The 18,549-nt window shown below is 33.1% G+C and overlaps 1 protein-coding gene across 2 annotated transcripts in view; it reads left to right on the top strand.

The window, feature by feature from the left end:
• Nucleotides 1-3,679, top strand: part of LOC110457532 — a 54,210-nt gene extending 50,531 nt beyond the window's left edge. For both annotated transcript variants that reach the window (XM_021508860.1, XM_021508868.1), the window contains 3 exons: nt 1,673-1,753; nt 1,964-2,240; nt 2,947-3,679. In XM_021508860.1, coding sequence (XP_021364535.1) covers nt 1,673-1,753; nt 1,964-2,240; nt 2,947-3,209 — 621 coding nt within the window. In that variant the 3' untranslated portion in view covers nt 3,210-3,679. The remainder of the gene's footprint in view (nt 1-1,672; nt 1,754-1,963; nt 2,241-2,946) is intronic.
• Nucleotides 3,680-18,549: the final 14,870 nt, after the last annotated feature.

Genomic DNA, 18,549 nt, shown 5'->3' with positions numbered 1-18,549 from the left:
TACATGTTAATAACTTGATTGGAATTATAACCTTGAATTGACAGTTTGATACTTTGAAAATTTTGAGCCAGCCCTACCCCCAAGGGCTGTAGGGTGGGGCTCAAAGGAGTCAGTGTGCTAAAATTTCTTCATTTTCCTTGTTAAGAATCAGAGGTGCTAGTTTCAAATCCTTTTTAGTCTGAAATCTGTATGCTAGATATTGAGTAAGGTGGTTTTATTGTTTTTTGTCACTTTGAATAATATTTCTGTTCATGTTAAAAACAAAATCAACTCTCTGTATAAATATATCAGGTGACCGTTAAGGCCCATGGGCCTCTTGTTAAATCTTGTAATACATTGACTGCTACCTTCATGGAGTAAACTGAACAGAAAATGTATCGTTATATAGTGGCTTGGAAACAAATTACACTACACTATTCTAGAATTGTTACTTACAGAGTCTGTATTACTTAAACGTGTAAATTGTCATGTCAATAAAATCAACACGTGGAGTCAATTAACTATCTCCTCTGGAACACTATCAGTCATATAAAATGAGGATTGAGAACACAAAATGTCTCTAAATTATTTCTAGACAGGTCTGCAAACAACCCGTGAAAATGTTAAGTTTATACTCGGTCAGAAAATAGTACTTAGCAAGTATGACGCATTTTGCATTTGTAAATTGCAATGTACCGTATACGGTATTAACAATGATTGCAAATCTTTTATAGCTATTTTTTAAGTCAGATTTTGATAAATGTATTCGATCTTGACATGGGTCAGCCAATTTCCCAATCTGTTCAAGTAAGTCTTCAGATTCAGATGATTATTCAAAAAATGTATCCTCCACAAAACAACCACGTTTATAAGGCCATTATATCATTGTTTATCGAAACAAATTGAAAACCAATACATTATTTATTCCAACGCAGTCATATTGTTGATATAACTCCGATTTGAACTGCGGACGGACAATTGTTTACAAAACTAAACACAGCCGTGTAATGTGAGAACAACAATTTACATTAATTAAAAGGTTCAGTACGTTAAAGGTTCAATCAGCATGTTTTGTATTTCCATCAATATTATTTCGACCACAGGGCATGTACACCAGTCAGCACGTTTAAGTGAATAAGGATTGTCCGATTACATATCAACACAGTGTTTACTTAATATTTCATACTTACTTGGCACAAATCACATGTTTATATAACCATGTTCTGATTTAATTTAAAGGTACACCTATTAACTGAACCATAGCCGCATTATTAGTCTTTAAATTTATAAATTAATTGCAGTAGTTTCGTATTAGATACTCGTAAATGTATAATATAATATTTTGGTTATTCGTTACAAGTTGTTTACAATAGCAGTGGAAAGCAACACGTTATAAGAAACTTTCGCTAAGGCTTATCGCAGCTACAGTTTCTTGAAAAAAAACTTTATTCTCGTGTGTCTTGATGAAAAAGTATTCATGAGCATCGTTTTTCTTTTCCATATCGCCATTGTAATCATCATTCATACTTATAATTATTGTGTATAGAAATGTGTAATATTGTACGTCAATAACTTCAACGTTTAAGGTCATCATTGCTTAAACATAGTTCTGGTATAGTCTTTACAAGAGCAATAGATAACGTTCTAAATAGCTTAAAGTATGACATTTTATGACATTATTCTCTCTTTTTAGGACGATGATGTCCGAAATGGCATTGTTGAATTGGGAAACGAGGACGAATTTTTCCTAGTTGGTGGTCCTTCCCAGAGCCAGGTAGGATTCTCATGATATTAATGTTTAAAAAACGAACGGTAGCTCTGCAAGATTAAACCGTTTATCAATACTTTATCAATTCTTTCCTCTTATAACATCATAAAGCATATACCTCTGACTATTAAGGAGTTCCCCTCTGTACTTTTATATCATGAACTTATACGTCAAACGTTGAAGTGAGAAGTTAAATTTACTTTTGTTGTGCAACAGAATGAACCACTGTTCACTCGAGTACGGCCCCCGCCTCATAGCGACCTAGCCCGGGCGCTTAAATCCCGTCATGATCAGCGCCATGCTATCCCCTGGTCGATACTGAACGCTCCCCCCGGACGGCCACACACCGACGGGAATGATCTGGCTAAATCCTTGGACGCCCCGAGGTCAGCCGACACAATACAGCGTGGGATGGACGAAAAACGACTACGGGAGCTTCTGGAAGAGTTGTATAAGGATAAGAAATACTTCGATCATGTCATAGATACCACTGGTAAGAGAATCATTCCAACATTTTGCCTATTACGGAATCATTGAGACTTGTTGAAATCGAATTGAATCTGTATTGGTGATCATTTAAGTATTGTAATGAGATATACGTGCTCCTTAGATCTTCCTAGTATTGTGTAATATTTATTTTTAATCAGTACTTCTTATAGCAATGAAAATCTAAGCGAACAGTATGAAATAGTGTTGTCACGAGTTGTTTTATATATATACTACCTACTGCAAGTAGCAATTCCTTCGGACAAGGCAAATTAACCATTTTGAAATCCGTTTTCATGACAATATAGAACAATTTAAATCAATGAGCCCTTTTTGAAACGATTTAAAAGACAATTGTTTATGTCTCAATGGTCTTGGATAACTTTTTTAAATATTCAAAGAGAACTGTTTTTTTTAAAGTTTCTACAGTAATGCATGTTTGGGAACTTTAATAGCGTTGCCAAGTTGTCTGTAAGCGGCTGACAAAATATATCTGGTAATCTTAAATAATGTCAACCCACATTTCTATAAACAATATTGAATTGTTTATTTAAAACTAAAAAAGATATTTTCTTTTAAGTCATTGCAAATTAACACAGACAATTCTCTATTGCTGAATATAATTGTAGAGCTTATGTATTGGAACATATATATATATGCCATGTTTCTGACGGAGTTGTGCACTGGATCCACTAATTTACCATATCTTACAGCGCCAAAAGAAGATCGTGACATAGATGACCGGGATCTGGCGGAACACGGCCGGCACTTCCTGTTGGATCGCGCAGACTTCTGGGAGGACAGAGGACCTTTACCTTCGAGACCTCCCCGCACCAGCCTCGGTATGAGAATGTCACGTATGCAAACAATGATAAACTCAGGTCGAGTGTCAATGACCTCTACCAACACCTGCACCCCACCTGTCACAGAACTACCCAATCAAATGCCATTACGAGAGGAAAATACGTTCTCATGACGTCACAGCGTATAACTTGGTGCTGGTTTTCTTCCTGTGTGGTGGTCCGTTTGATTTTTCCCCGATGGTATTATTTCACTCATGTCACTTGAAGTTCTTAATGAAGATGGATCTGCAACAATACCTACCATTCAGTGAGACTGTTGAAGACTCTTGAAATATTGTCAAGATGTGCGCTCTCCAAGCTTCCTTATGTCACGACAGAGAGCCTCCAAACATCTGGAGTAACGCCATACATTCCACTGATTTTTTTTTTCTTTTTTTTTTCCAAAGTTAACGCTTAAATGCAACCAACAAGGACTGATTATTTGGCATTGTTTATGATAAAACATTTTCGATTTAAAAGAAAACTACTGAACTCTTTAATGAAAGCAAACTGTGATATGCTGGATATCTTGTTATTGTTAATCGTTTTGTATATACTCCATATTAATGTATTGTCTTCAAATAAAACAAAACTTGTAGTCTGACTCTGAATCTCCTGTGCTATCTCCGAGGATTGTTAAAAGAGTATACCTAAATTCCCAGACATACAAGACGGTTGTACAGCATTAATACATTTTGTTCAGATATTCAATACTATTAAGGCAATAAAGTTGACCGTAAAATACTAGAGCTATGATAACGTCATAAAGGCATACAATAGTAGTACGATAATAACATTGTCCAGATACACAGTACCAGTACGATAATAACATGATCAAGGCAAATAATACCAGAATGATAATAACAGCATTCCGATAAACAGTACTAGTACGATAATAACAGTGTCCATATATACAATACTAGAACTATACTAACATTGTTCATTTACAATACTAGAACTATAATAACAGCGTCTAGATATACAATACTAGAGCTATAATATCATTGTTCATTTACAATACTAGAACTATAATAACAGCGTCTAGATATACAATATTAGAGCTATAATATCATTGTCCATATATACAATACTAGAACTATAATAACAGTGTCTAGATATACAATACTATAACTATAATATCATTGTCCATATATACAATACTAGAACTATAATAACAGCGTCTATATATACAATACTAGAACTATACTAACATTGTCCATATATTGAATAAACAATACTAGAACTATTCTAACATTGTTCATTTACAATTCTAGAACTATAATAACAGCGTCTAGATTTACAATACTAGAACTATAATAACATTGTCCATATATTGAATAAACAATACTAGAACTATTCTAACATTGTTCATTTACAATACAAGAACTATAATAACATTGTCCATATATACAATACTGGAACTATAATATCATTGTCCATATACAATACTAGAACTATAATATCATTGTCCATATACAATACTAGAACTTTACTAACATTGTGCATATACAATACATGTGCATATACAATACTAGACCTATAAGAACGGCGTCTAGATATACAATTCTAGAACTATAATATCATTGTCCATATATACAATGCTAGAACTATAATAACAGCGTTAAGATATATAATACTAGTACATAACCAGCTTTGTCCAGACATACAATAGTTCAGTACTTACATTGTTGAGATATACAAAACTAGTACAACATTTTCAAACAACTTTGGGGCATACAATTTAAGCACGACTCTTCAAGATATTATTTTTGCGTGAAATCCGTAGATATTGTTTAACTGCAGATGTTGTTTTATTTTATTTGTGTTGGTTTGCATTGTAAATAGATTATGTTTCACGTGTTCGCTTTTATTATGTAATACACTAGACAGACATGACTAATGTGCATTATACACCTTAACGACTAATGTGCGTCACACACATTAATGCATGTTTCATGTACAATCCTACTTGTGACGACTGTGTACATATTTCCATATCCGAAGCGTTTCAAGTAATTTCTAACTGACTGCAATTTGGTTTTTAAATCGATGCACTATTTCATTTTCAAAACCTTATTTGATATCCGGAATCTCAAAACGTACACTGTAAATTTTCCATTTTGGCATATGATTATTAGCAAGTAAAGCAAACGGAAATGTAATTGTTATTCTACGACGTTGTGCTGTATATCGGGGAAACTTTCGCTTTTTTTAATTGTAACTTCAGTATTCGCGCAGCGTTAATTATACTCAACACATATAATGACTATACATAGCATATATGGTGTGTGTAGATAAGCCAGTAGGTAATTATACAGTATAATGGTTTAATTATAATTGATAAAATCGCCGTTGAGCTAGTCAATGATAATTTGGCTGTAGTGTTTATTTATACAATCTCTTTTAGCCAATGGACAATGATAATATGATTATATTGTTATTAATACGATCCCCTTTGGCTTTTAGACAATGATAATGTGGTTATCTAGTAAATTTAACATTCCCTCGTTAGCCTATATAGGATGATAATTAATATTTTATTCTTATTTATACAATCCCAGTAAAACTAAAGACAATGATAATATGGTTTTAATTTCGTTTATGTAGTCCCATTAAGCTTATAGCCAAATGTAATATTGTTATTTTGTTTAATACAACCCTATATAGCCTTTACGCAATGATAAAACGGTTATATTATTTATTTATACGACCCCTAGCCTGTAGCCAATACACAATGATAATATGGTTTTATTATTGTTTATATAATCCCCGTTAAGCTAGACAATGATAATATAATTTTTCACATAATGTGCTATGTTATCCAGTGAATATACCAATGTCATATATTTTGCGTATAAACCCATGCAATATGACCTACATGTAGCAGCCCTCTGATTGGTTGTTTCAATTGTGACGTCACGCATAGGACAAGTACAAGACGTCACATACTTTCACACTGGAGTCAAAATGGCCACTTTTTATATTTCAAGGTTGCATGAAAATTCTCGTTTAACACGAATAAATGCAACACATCTTGATAATGTGATAAAAAGGATCTTTCATTCGTTTTATTTATTATGAAATTTATGAAACTCGCCAGATGCTCGCACCGTTATTATTGTAGTTTTTCGGTTCATATGACACCAATACACACGTGAGAGTGTATGAATCTACAGGCAATATGATCAATAGAATACCCGGTCCTTGATTTGTAAAGGTCTTTGGTACGTTGGTCAGGTTTTGTACCCAGATCGTATCATTATTGATAGCTCGTTCATTACGTACACAGCCAGAATGAAATGATTAGATTACTGATATAATGGAAGTATATACCCTATAATTCCCCCACTATGCCAGGCGTTCATATCTTCGTATATTAAAACTATCTGTAGAATATTTTATCTCTGTCTACCTTGCAATGTACGTCTTCCATTAAAAGATTAGAGAAGTGTCGTGACACCAGCTCACATTCTATGCTATTACACAAATAGGAATGTACAATCACATATAAATAATCTTTTCATGGGATCCAAAACTCCAGTCCGAGAGTAACAAAAACCAAGAAAAGAAGCGTTAATGAATTGTACTTATCAATACAAGTGTTAACCTCCATTATACTACCTTATAACGGAACTTATCACTAGTATTTAGAACTATCTCCTTCAATCCCATGTAGATGATGTTTTGACATCTGTTAAGTAGCGCGGTTTTCAATGATTAAAACGGATCGCAGTATGATATCTTGTGTATTGATCTAAACGGAGGATATTCATTCACATTTACATCGTCACTGAATATATTAAATGGAATCGAAGTCTATATTCTATATTTTAATTTGCACTCCAATACCTTGGTTTAGCTGTTATCACAATATAGATATTTCAATTCTTACTATACATCGTCAATGTCACGACCTCATGCACAAATTTATTTGATTTGGAGGTTAAAAAGTTTGAAAGTATTTCATCAAGCCTATTTAATATCTGGTAAATGACATTTACATGAATTAATAATCAAAAACGTTGAATACTGTTCAAAACAGTTTTTTACTTAGAATCTAGACCTGTCTTTGGAAGATTTATCTTTTCTTTGATCTGATATTGATCATTGTGTATGAAACAAGACGACCACACACAGAGTCAATTATAGTCATAGATTTTAAACTTAATGCGGAATGTGGGATCCATTATATAACATACACACATTTACATAGGTTATTAATACTGAAAAAGGATTACAAAACACTTATATACTAGCCAACATATAACACCTCTAACTTATATGAATTGACAAAACAGTGTAAATTTTACTTTTCGGACTAGTGTATTGATATTCGTTGTTTTTTCTGGTAGTACCGTCTTATATATTTTTGGGAGATGTATTGTGGACCATTTCTGAGAAGATTTTTGTGTTTATTTGAGAGTACGATTTTGTGTTGTATAGGGTGTTACTATTTGCTGCTATTTCTGGAAGACGTGTTTTATTGTATCGCTGGGAGTTGTGTATTTTGTTATTTCAAAGAGTACTTCTTGAGTTATGTATCAGAGTACACTATGTTTTGGATTTGTGTTTTGTATTGTGTCGGTGTGTCGTGATTTGTGTTATTTCTTTATTTTTTGTTGTTTAGTTCTAAGTACGGTTTCAATTGTTCTTCAAAGGATGTAGTGTTTTGTGGTATTTCTAGTTATACTATTTTGTGGTATTTCTAGTTATACTATTTTGTGGTATTTTTGGTAGTTGTGTCTTGTTGATTTTTTTTATCTGAGAAAACTGCTTTATTTCATTTCATATGGTTGTGTTTATGTTATGTTTGGAGTGCCATCTTGTTACTTCTGTTTCATTTGAACTCTTTGAGGAATGTTTCGTGCTCTTCCTTTCAATAAGTTTTAGCTATATATTTAAAAGTATAATTTACAGTAATTCGCAACATTTTTATACATTTTATTGTTGTTAAGGATCCTAGTAAAATATATTTGAATTGTATCGTTGCGAGGAGGAGAGGCCTAAAGCCAACGAATGACTACCATAAGCATATCATTAATAGGCAGTGTCATTATAAGAATACAATTTTTCGAATTCTATTCTTTTCTCTTTTATGTATAAAATGTCACTTGCCGACGTATTGGGATATTATCGTGAAGAAACAGCACGATTAAATATGTTACTCAAGAACTTTGTACATATAAGATATTGCTATCTTTGATATGGCTCGTAGCACCTATCTTTTTAGACCGGAGTACTATTTACAATAGCTGAGGTTTGATTTCAACTTCTTCAGTATGTCATTGATTTTGGACTAAGTCGGTACGTGTGATAATAAACGTTGTAGAGCGTCCGTTGACTTGCAGGTAAAAGTATACCACGGATTAGATAGACAGACAGCTGTGATCAATAGCCTCACGTTGAACGGATAATGTCTTATTATAGGGGGGACTTCGCCTGCTCTACCAACCATTGTCACGCTATAGTGGTGTGACGTCATAACTCGTTAGTATCGATGCGCATGCATGACACTACAGAAGAATGAATGTCTTCATAAAGGTTGGGAGCGCTATTGAAAGTGATAACATGATTTGTAAAGGTGCCTTGTACAGTTATAGGTCCTTCTCTTTTGCATTAATCATGTTTTACAAAAGAAATATTTTGGTATCGATTATTAATAATTTGGACCAGAAGTTCAATTTAACGTCACAAGTAATTTATATACCATTTGTATGATGTTTAGATAATTTTGTGATTAAGTTATCTGGAATTGAAGAGCTACCGAATTTTCATAAATACCAATAACACTAAAGCATACAAGTTTAATATGTCATTAATTATTATATTATATGTAATTATATCTAATATGGATTTAATCGCCGACTTGTGCTCAAGTCTGATATGTTATTTTAATGATTGGTCAAACCATCATTAACACAGCATTTTTATTTCGATTTTGGAAAAGATATTTGAAATCCATTCAGTTTGGTGAAGTAATCAACGTGTCAAAATGGAGATCAAAGTAAATATCACAAACCGAAAAATATATCAAAACAATAGGACAAATACCACAACAATGTACTCAGAAGATAAGCATTCATGTAACCAAGGTGGCTCCCTACCAAAAGATCTGACGTCAGATCCACGAGAATAAAACACCATCAACGATAAGGACTTTAGTGATGGTAGACACTGACATTTTTAGCAAATAATCAGGTTAGGAAATAATGTTATATTGATTTTTTATTAATTTTATAGCAATTTTATGTCATGATAATGGATCTTATAAAAGGTAATAAAGGATTGCTTAAATCTGTCGGACAAATAATCTTATAGCATGTTACCGAGGTAAGGAACCATTATGCCTTCAAATATCTGTTTGGAAAATCAAAAGAATCTAGATTTAAAAACTACATTTAGTTGTGATTAACCTATATGATGCCAGTTAAGGTGACAACTCATGGTATATATTGAAGAACTTGGATTGTGCGACATGCATTTCAGGTGATTTCGACTCATTGGCTATTAAGTATTTATTACAGATAAGCCCTTTTATTAAGTACTTTTAATCAATTAGTGGTCATCTTTAGTTAGATCTAGAGCCACATTCATTTCAGGTTAGTTCGTAAGCGAAGTAAATCTGCTGAAGTAATTTTCATTTCAAGTAAATCCAAGTGTCAAGGCTGACAAATTAGTGTTTTGCAGGAGTTATTAATGCCTATAGTCCAAGATCAATGACGTAACATACCAGAAAACTATGGCATTATATTTACAAGTGAATTTATATTAGAGAACGGATTCAATCGATAATAAAGAATGGTATTAATATCTTAACGACATCGATTTCACAATGACTAGTAAAAGCTTTATGAACTGGGTGTAGATAGCATGACAGACACACAGAAAGGATATTATACAAATAACTAGGGTGTATAGCAATGCATAGATATGTGGCAATCCTCTAAAACTCTAAACAGAGTGCAAATCCTTCAATTCTTCATAACAATACATATGATGTAAAGTGACATATATTTAAGACAGTTCTCTGTAACGCTTAAGACATTGTCATGCAGTATACAAGCGAGTCCACCTCCTGTAACACTTAGTATTATTATCAAACACAATGTATATGTAATGTGTTAATCAGTTAATAAGATGAAACTTTTATTGCGTTGAGATACGCTTTCAAATAATTACAAAAAAAATTGAAAAAAGGAAAAGTACTTTTAATTGATTGTGGGTCAATTTTGTATATTTTACTATTTTAAATTTTGTATAATATAATATGAACCGAATAGAAATACCACAGTCACCCAACAATTACTAAGTCAGGATAGCATGCATTCAATGTCAATTACGTACGTCAATTCTTGAGGTTTTAAACACGTATTAGTTTAAACAAATAACAATAATTTTTTAAATGACGTGTTAGCACGAAGTATAAGTAAACTTCTGTATCTGTGGCCTGACCCTATATTTAACATCACATAACATCCTCATGGAGTATAGTTGTCGTTAGGAAACAATGAACTTTCTCAAAGTTGGATTTGTGATGAGGAAATATCTCATATTACAGACTATCTGCGTTTGTAAGCATGCTTAAAAGTATACAATTAAGAAAAATCATTTTATTAATGTAACTTCATCGAAGGTTGTATATTGATTGACTAAATATTGGGTATATCTGTAATGAAGTCGTTTTTTAAAATCAAAAATCTAAAGCATTTATTAGAATTTCACTATAATGGTCTGATTACAATTATCTATCTGAACTAGTTTCTCCTAGCATTAACCGCCTTGGTAATAAGCTGTTTTCTGTTTAACACTTGTTTTCAGCATATCTTTATTCCATGCAATAAATCCAGTTTGAATAGTTTAATTGCATTTCAGACATTTTTTAATATGTTTCAAAATGAGATGAAAACATTCCTGATTCGTATGGTTTGTAGCTTTAGTTCATGGTTACCACTATTCTAGGTCGTTTCTCTTTATAATAATAATAATAAGTTGAGGTTCTTACATACCGCTTTATCACAATCAAGTTCGCAGGTCATCTCAGAGAGGTTCACAAATTATTATTCGCGGTTATAGGGCCCTCGCAACCAGCCAATATCTTTCTCAACTCCCTTGGGGGCATACAGCCGGTGCTGCTATTTCGGCGCTCACAACTAGCATTCAACAATTCCAGCACTGCCCAACCGCGTACTCGTTTACAGCTGAGTAGACTGGAACAAGAGGAGTAAAGTAAATTGCTCAAAGATACAACACAGTGCCGTGCCGTGACTCGAACCCACAACCCTTCGAGCACGAGCCCGGTGTCCTACCACTAGACTATCGCACGAAGCAAAGTCAATCATAATCATATTGTAGCAGTGTATTTATTTTCTATTAAAATCTAAATACCAACAAAAAAGTACACTTAGACGACAAACCAACGACACCCCAGGTTATTTCGTCTTTTCATATTGCAGAGTTATCTGCTCTTGTGAGCAGGTATTGATTCGTCATTTTTTTGTGAGTGTAACGTCATCAATCTTTGAGAAAACGACGTAATTTTCTCACACAAACCAATGACGTTACAATCAATATCTACTCGCAACAGAAGATAACTCTGCAATACGCAAAGACGGAATACAACGATTAAAAAAACAATCCGCACTCTATAACCTAAAATACAACAACTGTCGAAGTAAAAGGTAGAAAGCTTATAGCAGGTTTACTACTAATGTCATTGATAATGGATATCGTGATCGTTTGCCACTTATAAACTTACACCTGTAGGGACCCACATCCTGATAAGATATTTCATAAATAGAAAACAGACTAACAAAATGGACACGTTCCTTTGATAATCAGTTCCTTCCTCTTATGCTGGGAAACAAAAGATTGAATATGTATTGAATTACATTTAAATAACAGCTCTAATGTTTGACTTTCTGTAATATCACAGTACCTATAATAATTGATTTATTGAGTGGTATTAAAACTCAAATAGTATGGTATGCATGTATTTGTATTAAGTAATACGGAGATTAGATGATTCAAAGGTTAAACTAAAAAAAGAAAAGATGATATGAGGGTTAGATGATATAATGATTAGATGGTATGACATTTGGGTGATATGAGGGTTAGATGATATTATGGTTAGATGGTATGACATTTAGGTGATATGAGGGTTAGATGATATTATGGTTAGTTGGTATGACATTTGGGTGATATGAGGGTTAGGTGATATAATGATTAGATGGTATGACATTTAGGTGATATGAGGGTTAGGTGATATACTGGTTAGATGGTATGACATTTGGGAGATATGAGGGTTAGATGATATAGTGGTTAGATGGTATGACATTTGGTTGATATGAGGGTTAGATGATATAATGATTAGATGGTATGACATTTAGGTGATATGAGGGTTAGATGATGTTATTGTTAGATGGTATTACATTTAGGTGATATGAGGGTTAGGTGATATAATGGTTAGATGGTATGACATTTGGGTGGTATGAGGGTTAGCTGATATAATGGTTAGATGGTATGACATTTGGGTAATATGAGGGTTAGATGATATAATGGTTAGATGGTATGACATTTAGGTGATATGAGGGTTAGATGATATTATGGTTAGATGGTATGACATTTGGGTGATATGAGGGTTAGGAGATATAATGGTTAGATGGTATGACATTTGGGTGATATGAGGGTTAGCTGATATAATGGTTAGATGGTATGACATTTGGGTAATATGAGGGTTAGATGATATAATGGTTAGATGGTATGACATTTGGGTGATATGAGGGTTAGATGATATAATGATTAGATGGTATGACATTTGGGTGATATGAGGGTTAGATGATATTATTGTTAGATGGTTTGACATTTGGGTGATATGAGGGTTAGGTGATATAATGGTTAGATGGTATGACATTTGGGTGATATGAGGGTTAGATGATATTATGGTTAGATGGTATGACATTTGGGTGATATGAGGGTTAGGTGATAAAAAGGTTAGATGGTATGACATTTGGGTGGTATGAGTGTTAGGTGATATAATGGTTAGATGGTATGACATTTGGGTGATATGAGGGTTAGATGATATAATGGTTAGATGGTATGACATTTGGGTGATATGAGGGTTAGGTGATATAATGGTTAGATGGTATGACATTTGGGTGATATGAGGGTTAGATGATATAATGGTTAGATGGTATGACATTTGGGTGATATGAGGGTTAGGTGATATAATGATTAGATGGTATGACATTTAGGTGATATGAGGGTTAGATGATGTTATGGTTAGATGGTATTACATTTAGGTGATATGAGGGTTCGGTGATATAATGGTTAGATGGTATGACATTTAGGTGATATGAGTGTTAGGTGATGTAATGGTTAGATGGTAAGACATTTGGGTGATATGAGGGTTAGGTGATATAATGGTTAGATGGTATGACATTTAGGTGATATGAGTGTTAGGTGATGTAATGGCTAGATGGTAAGACATTTGGGTGATATGAGGGTTGGTGATATAATGGTTAGATGGTATGACATTTGGGTGATATGAGGGCTAGATTAACTGCGGGGTAGATGATATAAAAGAAAGATGATGTGAGGGCTAGATTAAGTCATAAGTACTATATTAAGTCATAAGTACTATATTGATAATCATCAGATAATAATTTCACATGTGAAAGCAACATATATCCCTTATTTATCATTTAGTAGGTCTCAGTTATCGAATATAATGGTTGATTTGTTTCATTATAATGCAAATACTTTTCAGAACTTTATCATTTGACCTATTTGACGTGTGACCTTTGATTACGTTTATATTGATATCTGTATAGCTACATTTTGTAGTAAAATTAAAATTAAAATCATACTGATTGATAATAATAAGACATTTTGCTTGTAACCTTGGTTGACGTAAATGCTTATAACCGGTGTAACTTAATATTATTGTTAAATTAATACAGTACCTGTAATGCTCAGCAGAAGATACATGTCCGCAAACCACGTAGTCCTGAGCATGTTCTTCTAAGTATAGGAATTTAAAAAAAAATATACAGACATACTTTCATCAGATGTTAGATATTACATGTATCATCACCCGATTCCACAAATAAGGTTTATATTTATATCATTACTAAAGACTTGTACATTCAACCTGGATAATTAAGGACTAATACACTTCCCCTGGTTGGGGACATTATGACAGGTGCCACATATTGTTGAAGAAACGCCTATCTTTCCGGAATACCTGTTTATATATCCGGGTTATGTGTCTATGTCAACGGTGCCGTTCCGGTGAAAATAGTAATATCTGAGTTCTTGTTTTTGTCTTCAAATATCGATTTTACGTTCAAAGTTCTTCTTTTGTGGTTTCTGCTTCGTTTTCTTTATAACTTAATTAAATATACAATGTGTTTGTGCATGAACTGATACATTGTATTTGTCATTGTATGACAGTACCTCAATATATATGTGTGTATATACTTAATATACCAACGGCGGCCATTACGGAGCTGTAAATGTTACACATAAATTGGGACCGACCAACATTGTGAAGATCTACATACTGTATATATATTATGACTGTGAAGCATATATATGGTCTACACATATTCAGAAATATTAAAAAGCTTTACAAAGTAACGAGATTCTTCAAATAACATTATGATTAACGTTAAAAATTGATACATAACTTGTTCCTTTTATGGTTTATAAGTTCCTAAGGTATCTCTGGTAGTAATAAATGTGGTAATGGCGTTAATAATGATGATGATACACAACATTTATATAGCGCCCTATCCAATTTGCAAAATTACTCTAAGAAGCTCATATTTAACAATATCGGCATTTCACGCAGTATTCCTTTTATATGCCCTTAACCATGAAACACAAAACATACTTAAGAAATACAACAAAGTCCAAAGGTTTCAATGACATGATCGTTATCTCATGTATAACACGCGAGTTTATTTCTATAAAGCTGATATAATATTAATATCGGTGTGTGTTGGTATTGAATGCACAAACACTTTGTAAGGAAGTTTATTTTTGTGCCATGCACATAAAACAAGAATGACATCATCCATGCCAATTAAACCAGATCACAATTGATCTAACATTATGTCCGTGCCTCGTCTTCCCCTAATGGTGTCTGTTCGTACACTGTATATATTTTGAGTTCTAAGTCTGTATTTGTGTGTTGAGAAAAACATAGTTGATCACCCCTACACACAACATAAAGTTAAATAAAAACGCTGGGTTCACCACCTCAGTTAAAGTGACTATAACCCGAGTACTCTGTAATGTGCATTCATCCTACCAAATGGTGGCTTTATAGCCCTACACGTTGTTGCGTACAAATGTCAAAGATCAAGTTCACTGTGACGTAACACTTTAATATGCATACTGGATCATGCTTCGTGTTTAAAATTGCTTTATGTTTTATAGTTGCCAAAGCCACGCTGCACACCGTAAGAACAACAAATCAGGTGAATTTAACCTATCATATAAAAAGGTACTTGGTTTGTAGCCAGTGTGACGTAGTTACAGATAAACGCAAGAACAACAGAATGACGATCAGTAAATAGCGAAAATTGTAACACCTGATATTTCAGAATAAATGGTCCAATGTTGAAATGTCTTTGACTTATGAGGAAATATATAAAATCTTCAAAATGAACTTTTGCAAAATGTCTAAAATTTCTGTCGTGATATGTGATAAAAATTGCAAAATGAAATAAGAACGGGACAAAGAGGATACATTTAAAAAGGGAAAACAGGGTTTATAAATGTTTTCAAATATTGAAAGTTAAAACGCTTATGGACATTGAATATGATTTGGCATCTGAATTCAGTTTTGCTTTAAAATAGGAATCATTAAGAATACATTTGGCCATTCCAAAATAATGTATAAAAAGGACTGAAAGAAATCAACAATTCAACACAGTACTTAAGCTAAGTTCAAACGTTTTGTTCAAAGTCTAAATATATGTAATATTTGTAAAACGTTTGCATGAACGTTTTAAAATCCTTAACATTTGCATAGATTAAGATACTTTTTTTCCCATTGCGAACATTAAAATTTATATCTAGAGTCAAACATAGACCCAATGCTTTCACAATTTTTTTTTATCAAGATCTCTCCTCCTATTATAAGGTATTTATTTAATTTTTCTTCAAAGAAAATATACAGTTCGGCAACTATTTCTTACCTTTGCAACAATGATGCACCTTTCCAATATTTTTCTGCAATTGCTCACAATCTGATATATCTCTACCAGAGTGTTGCGATCTTCAGCAAAAAGTAACGCGTTTAATTGTTTTAAAACATGGCGGATCAATAAAACATGGCAAAAACAAATCTTTGGTCTAAAAATCAACCTGGTGAAACCCCAAAAATTACGCCACACCAACTCAACGTTGGCGCATTTATTACGCTGTTGCCTGTCGTATTTGGTAGATATTAATTTAGAACATTTTAATAATATTTCCTTACATCGAATATGATTTGAATTTATGTGATTGTTATGATTGACTTACCATGTCAAATGCTTTAGAAAAATAATTATACCCAGTATTTTAACATGTTTCGGTCCATAACTTGTACATTACGGCTTCTGAATTTAATAGGGGGTTCAAAGCTTAAATGTCAAGGTACAATAACATACCTACCATAACCCGCACATTTAAAACTTCTTATGAATGTTATGAACACAAAAATTAAAGGCCGTACATCTTAAGGGGTTCACAGTACAGGTGTCTTGGTCTCTTTATTTGGAACAACGGTTTTGATAACAACTTGAGGATATTTTGGACCTATTCTTTCAAACGTTTCAATCGCAATTTCTCATGCTTGGTCCAGGAACTTGAAGTCTATTACAAGATAACGAAATGGCTACAATTATCTAACTAAACATTGATTAAAGTGGGGTGCAAGGGTATATGTTAACCAATGGCGTACATTTCCAGTTAAACTATGTATAGTGTACCTTAAACAGTTATTTATTTATTTGTTTAAGAAAGTTCTCACATGTTAAATAATTTTTACGGTGCATTCCAAGCCTACATTACACTTATCATGTTGATCTTACATAGCACACTATTATATCATATGGCAATTACAGGAATGTAACTGCAATCGGAAAATAACAGATGTGGTCACATGATACAACTTTCGAGGGTCCCGCCGTTCTGTTCTCATTGAGACGAAATCTCGTAATTCTTGCAACTTAAAATTCCCTTCATGCAGAAAGAATTATATCCTAATGGGGTTGCAGTTATTCCACCATTGACTTAGTTTCGGAATGTTCCATGACAAATTTGTTTGAATCCATTTATGTATAAGTAATATTAAGTTAATCCTTACTAAAAAAATGATCTGTCAAATATAACCCATATTCATCCTTTTGCACCCGGTCGCCCCTTCCTCGGGAAGTATATGGGGTAGGAGTGGACAGGTTTTAGATCCACACATCCTTTGTGTTTACAAATTGAATGTCCTCAGTCTATGAATGAACCGTGAAAATACCTTCAACGCAAAAGAGGTAGTCTGTTTAAGATTAACCCTTGTTGTTTTTATCCACTTCTTAGCACACAGGGTCCAAGTGATCACATCCTTCATTTAGGGAAACTTAAATTTCCTTGGTCAAATTAGTCAATTTTATTGCATTTCAATAGTAGTCTTGTAAATGAAAATGTCATGGCGGACGACGGATACTGCGTCTTGGTTAACGCTCACTATCTTGGTTAAAGCTCACTATCTTGGTTTAAGCTCACTATCTTGGTTAAAGCTCACTATCTTCTTTAAATATTGGAAGAAATGGAATTAAGCTTTCCCCAAAGTGTTATAGGTTAATTCACTCTCTTTACAACTTTGGAATAAACAGACCTAATTTTAAGCTAACAATGTTATGTTACAGCACACAAGCTGCTCGGTCACAATTCATTGCAATGCCATTATAAATACGAATTACTTTTGGTAAAACCTCGTTGTTTTGAAAATTGTGAAAAGGACTAATTCAGTCGAATTAGATAATCATAATAAGCGATATCGTCACTCATTGTTGAACTTCTATTTAACCAATTAATATTTGTTGTTGTTTTTATTCCTCACAAAGCAAAAACACGACTGTATAAAAGTTCTACATTTCAAGGAGAATCGTCGATAATACAATAATATAATATAGATAATAATGTCATTCCTTAATGCTGTATATATTTACAAATAAATTAAGTTAAATTGGAATGTAATAATCCTTCGGTATCTTATCGTTATAAGGACATTGACTCAGTAAACTTTATTTAATCTCAATTCATCCTAACCCAGACCGTTTCTTCGCCACCTTGTACTATATAGTATAATCTGTAGACCTGTACACACAGCTAGGTAAATATAACAAACAAAGTTTATTAAACAGACATGGTATTTTCAATAAAGTACATTTGATATCACAGGTGGAAGGGGAAAGAAAGACATATGAC

This window comes from Mizuhopecten yessoensis, unplaced genomic scaffold (assembly GCF_002113885.1).
Source record: "Mizuhopecten yessoensis strain PY_sf001 unplaced genomic scaffold, ASM211388v2 scaffold1147, whole genome shotgun sequence".
Classification (NCBI taxonomy): Eukaryota; Metazoa; Mollusca; class Bivalvia; order Pectinida; family Pectinidae; genus Mizuhopecten; species Mizuhopecten yessoensis.
Note: the sequence above shows the minus strand (reverse complement) of the source record. Positions and strands in the feature narration are given on the sequence as shown.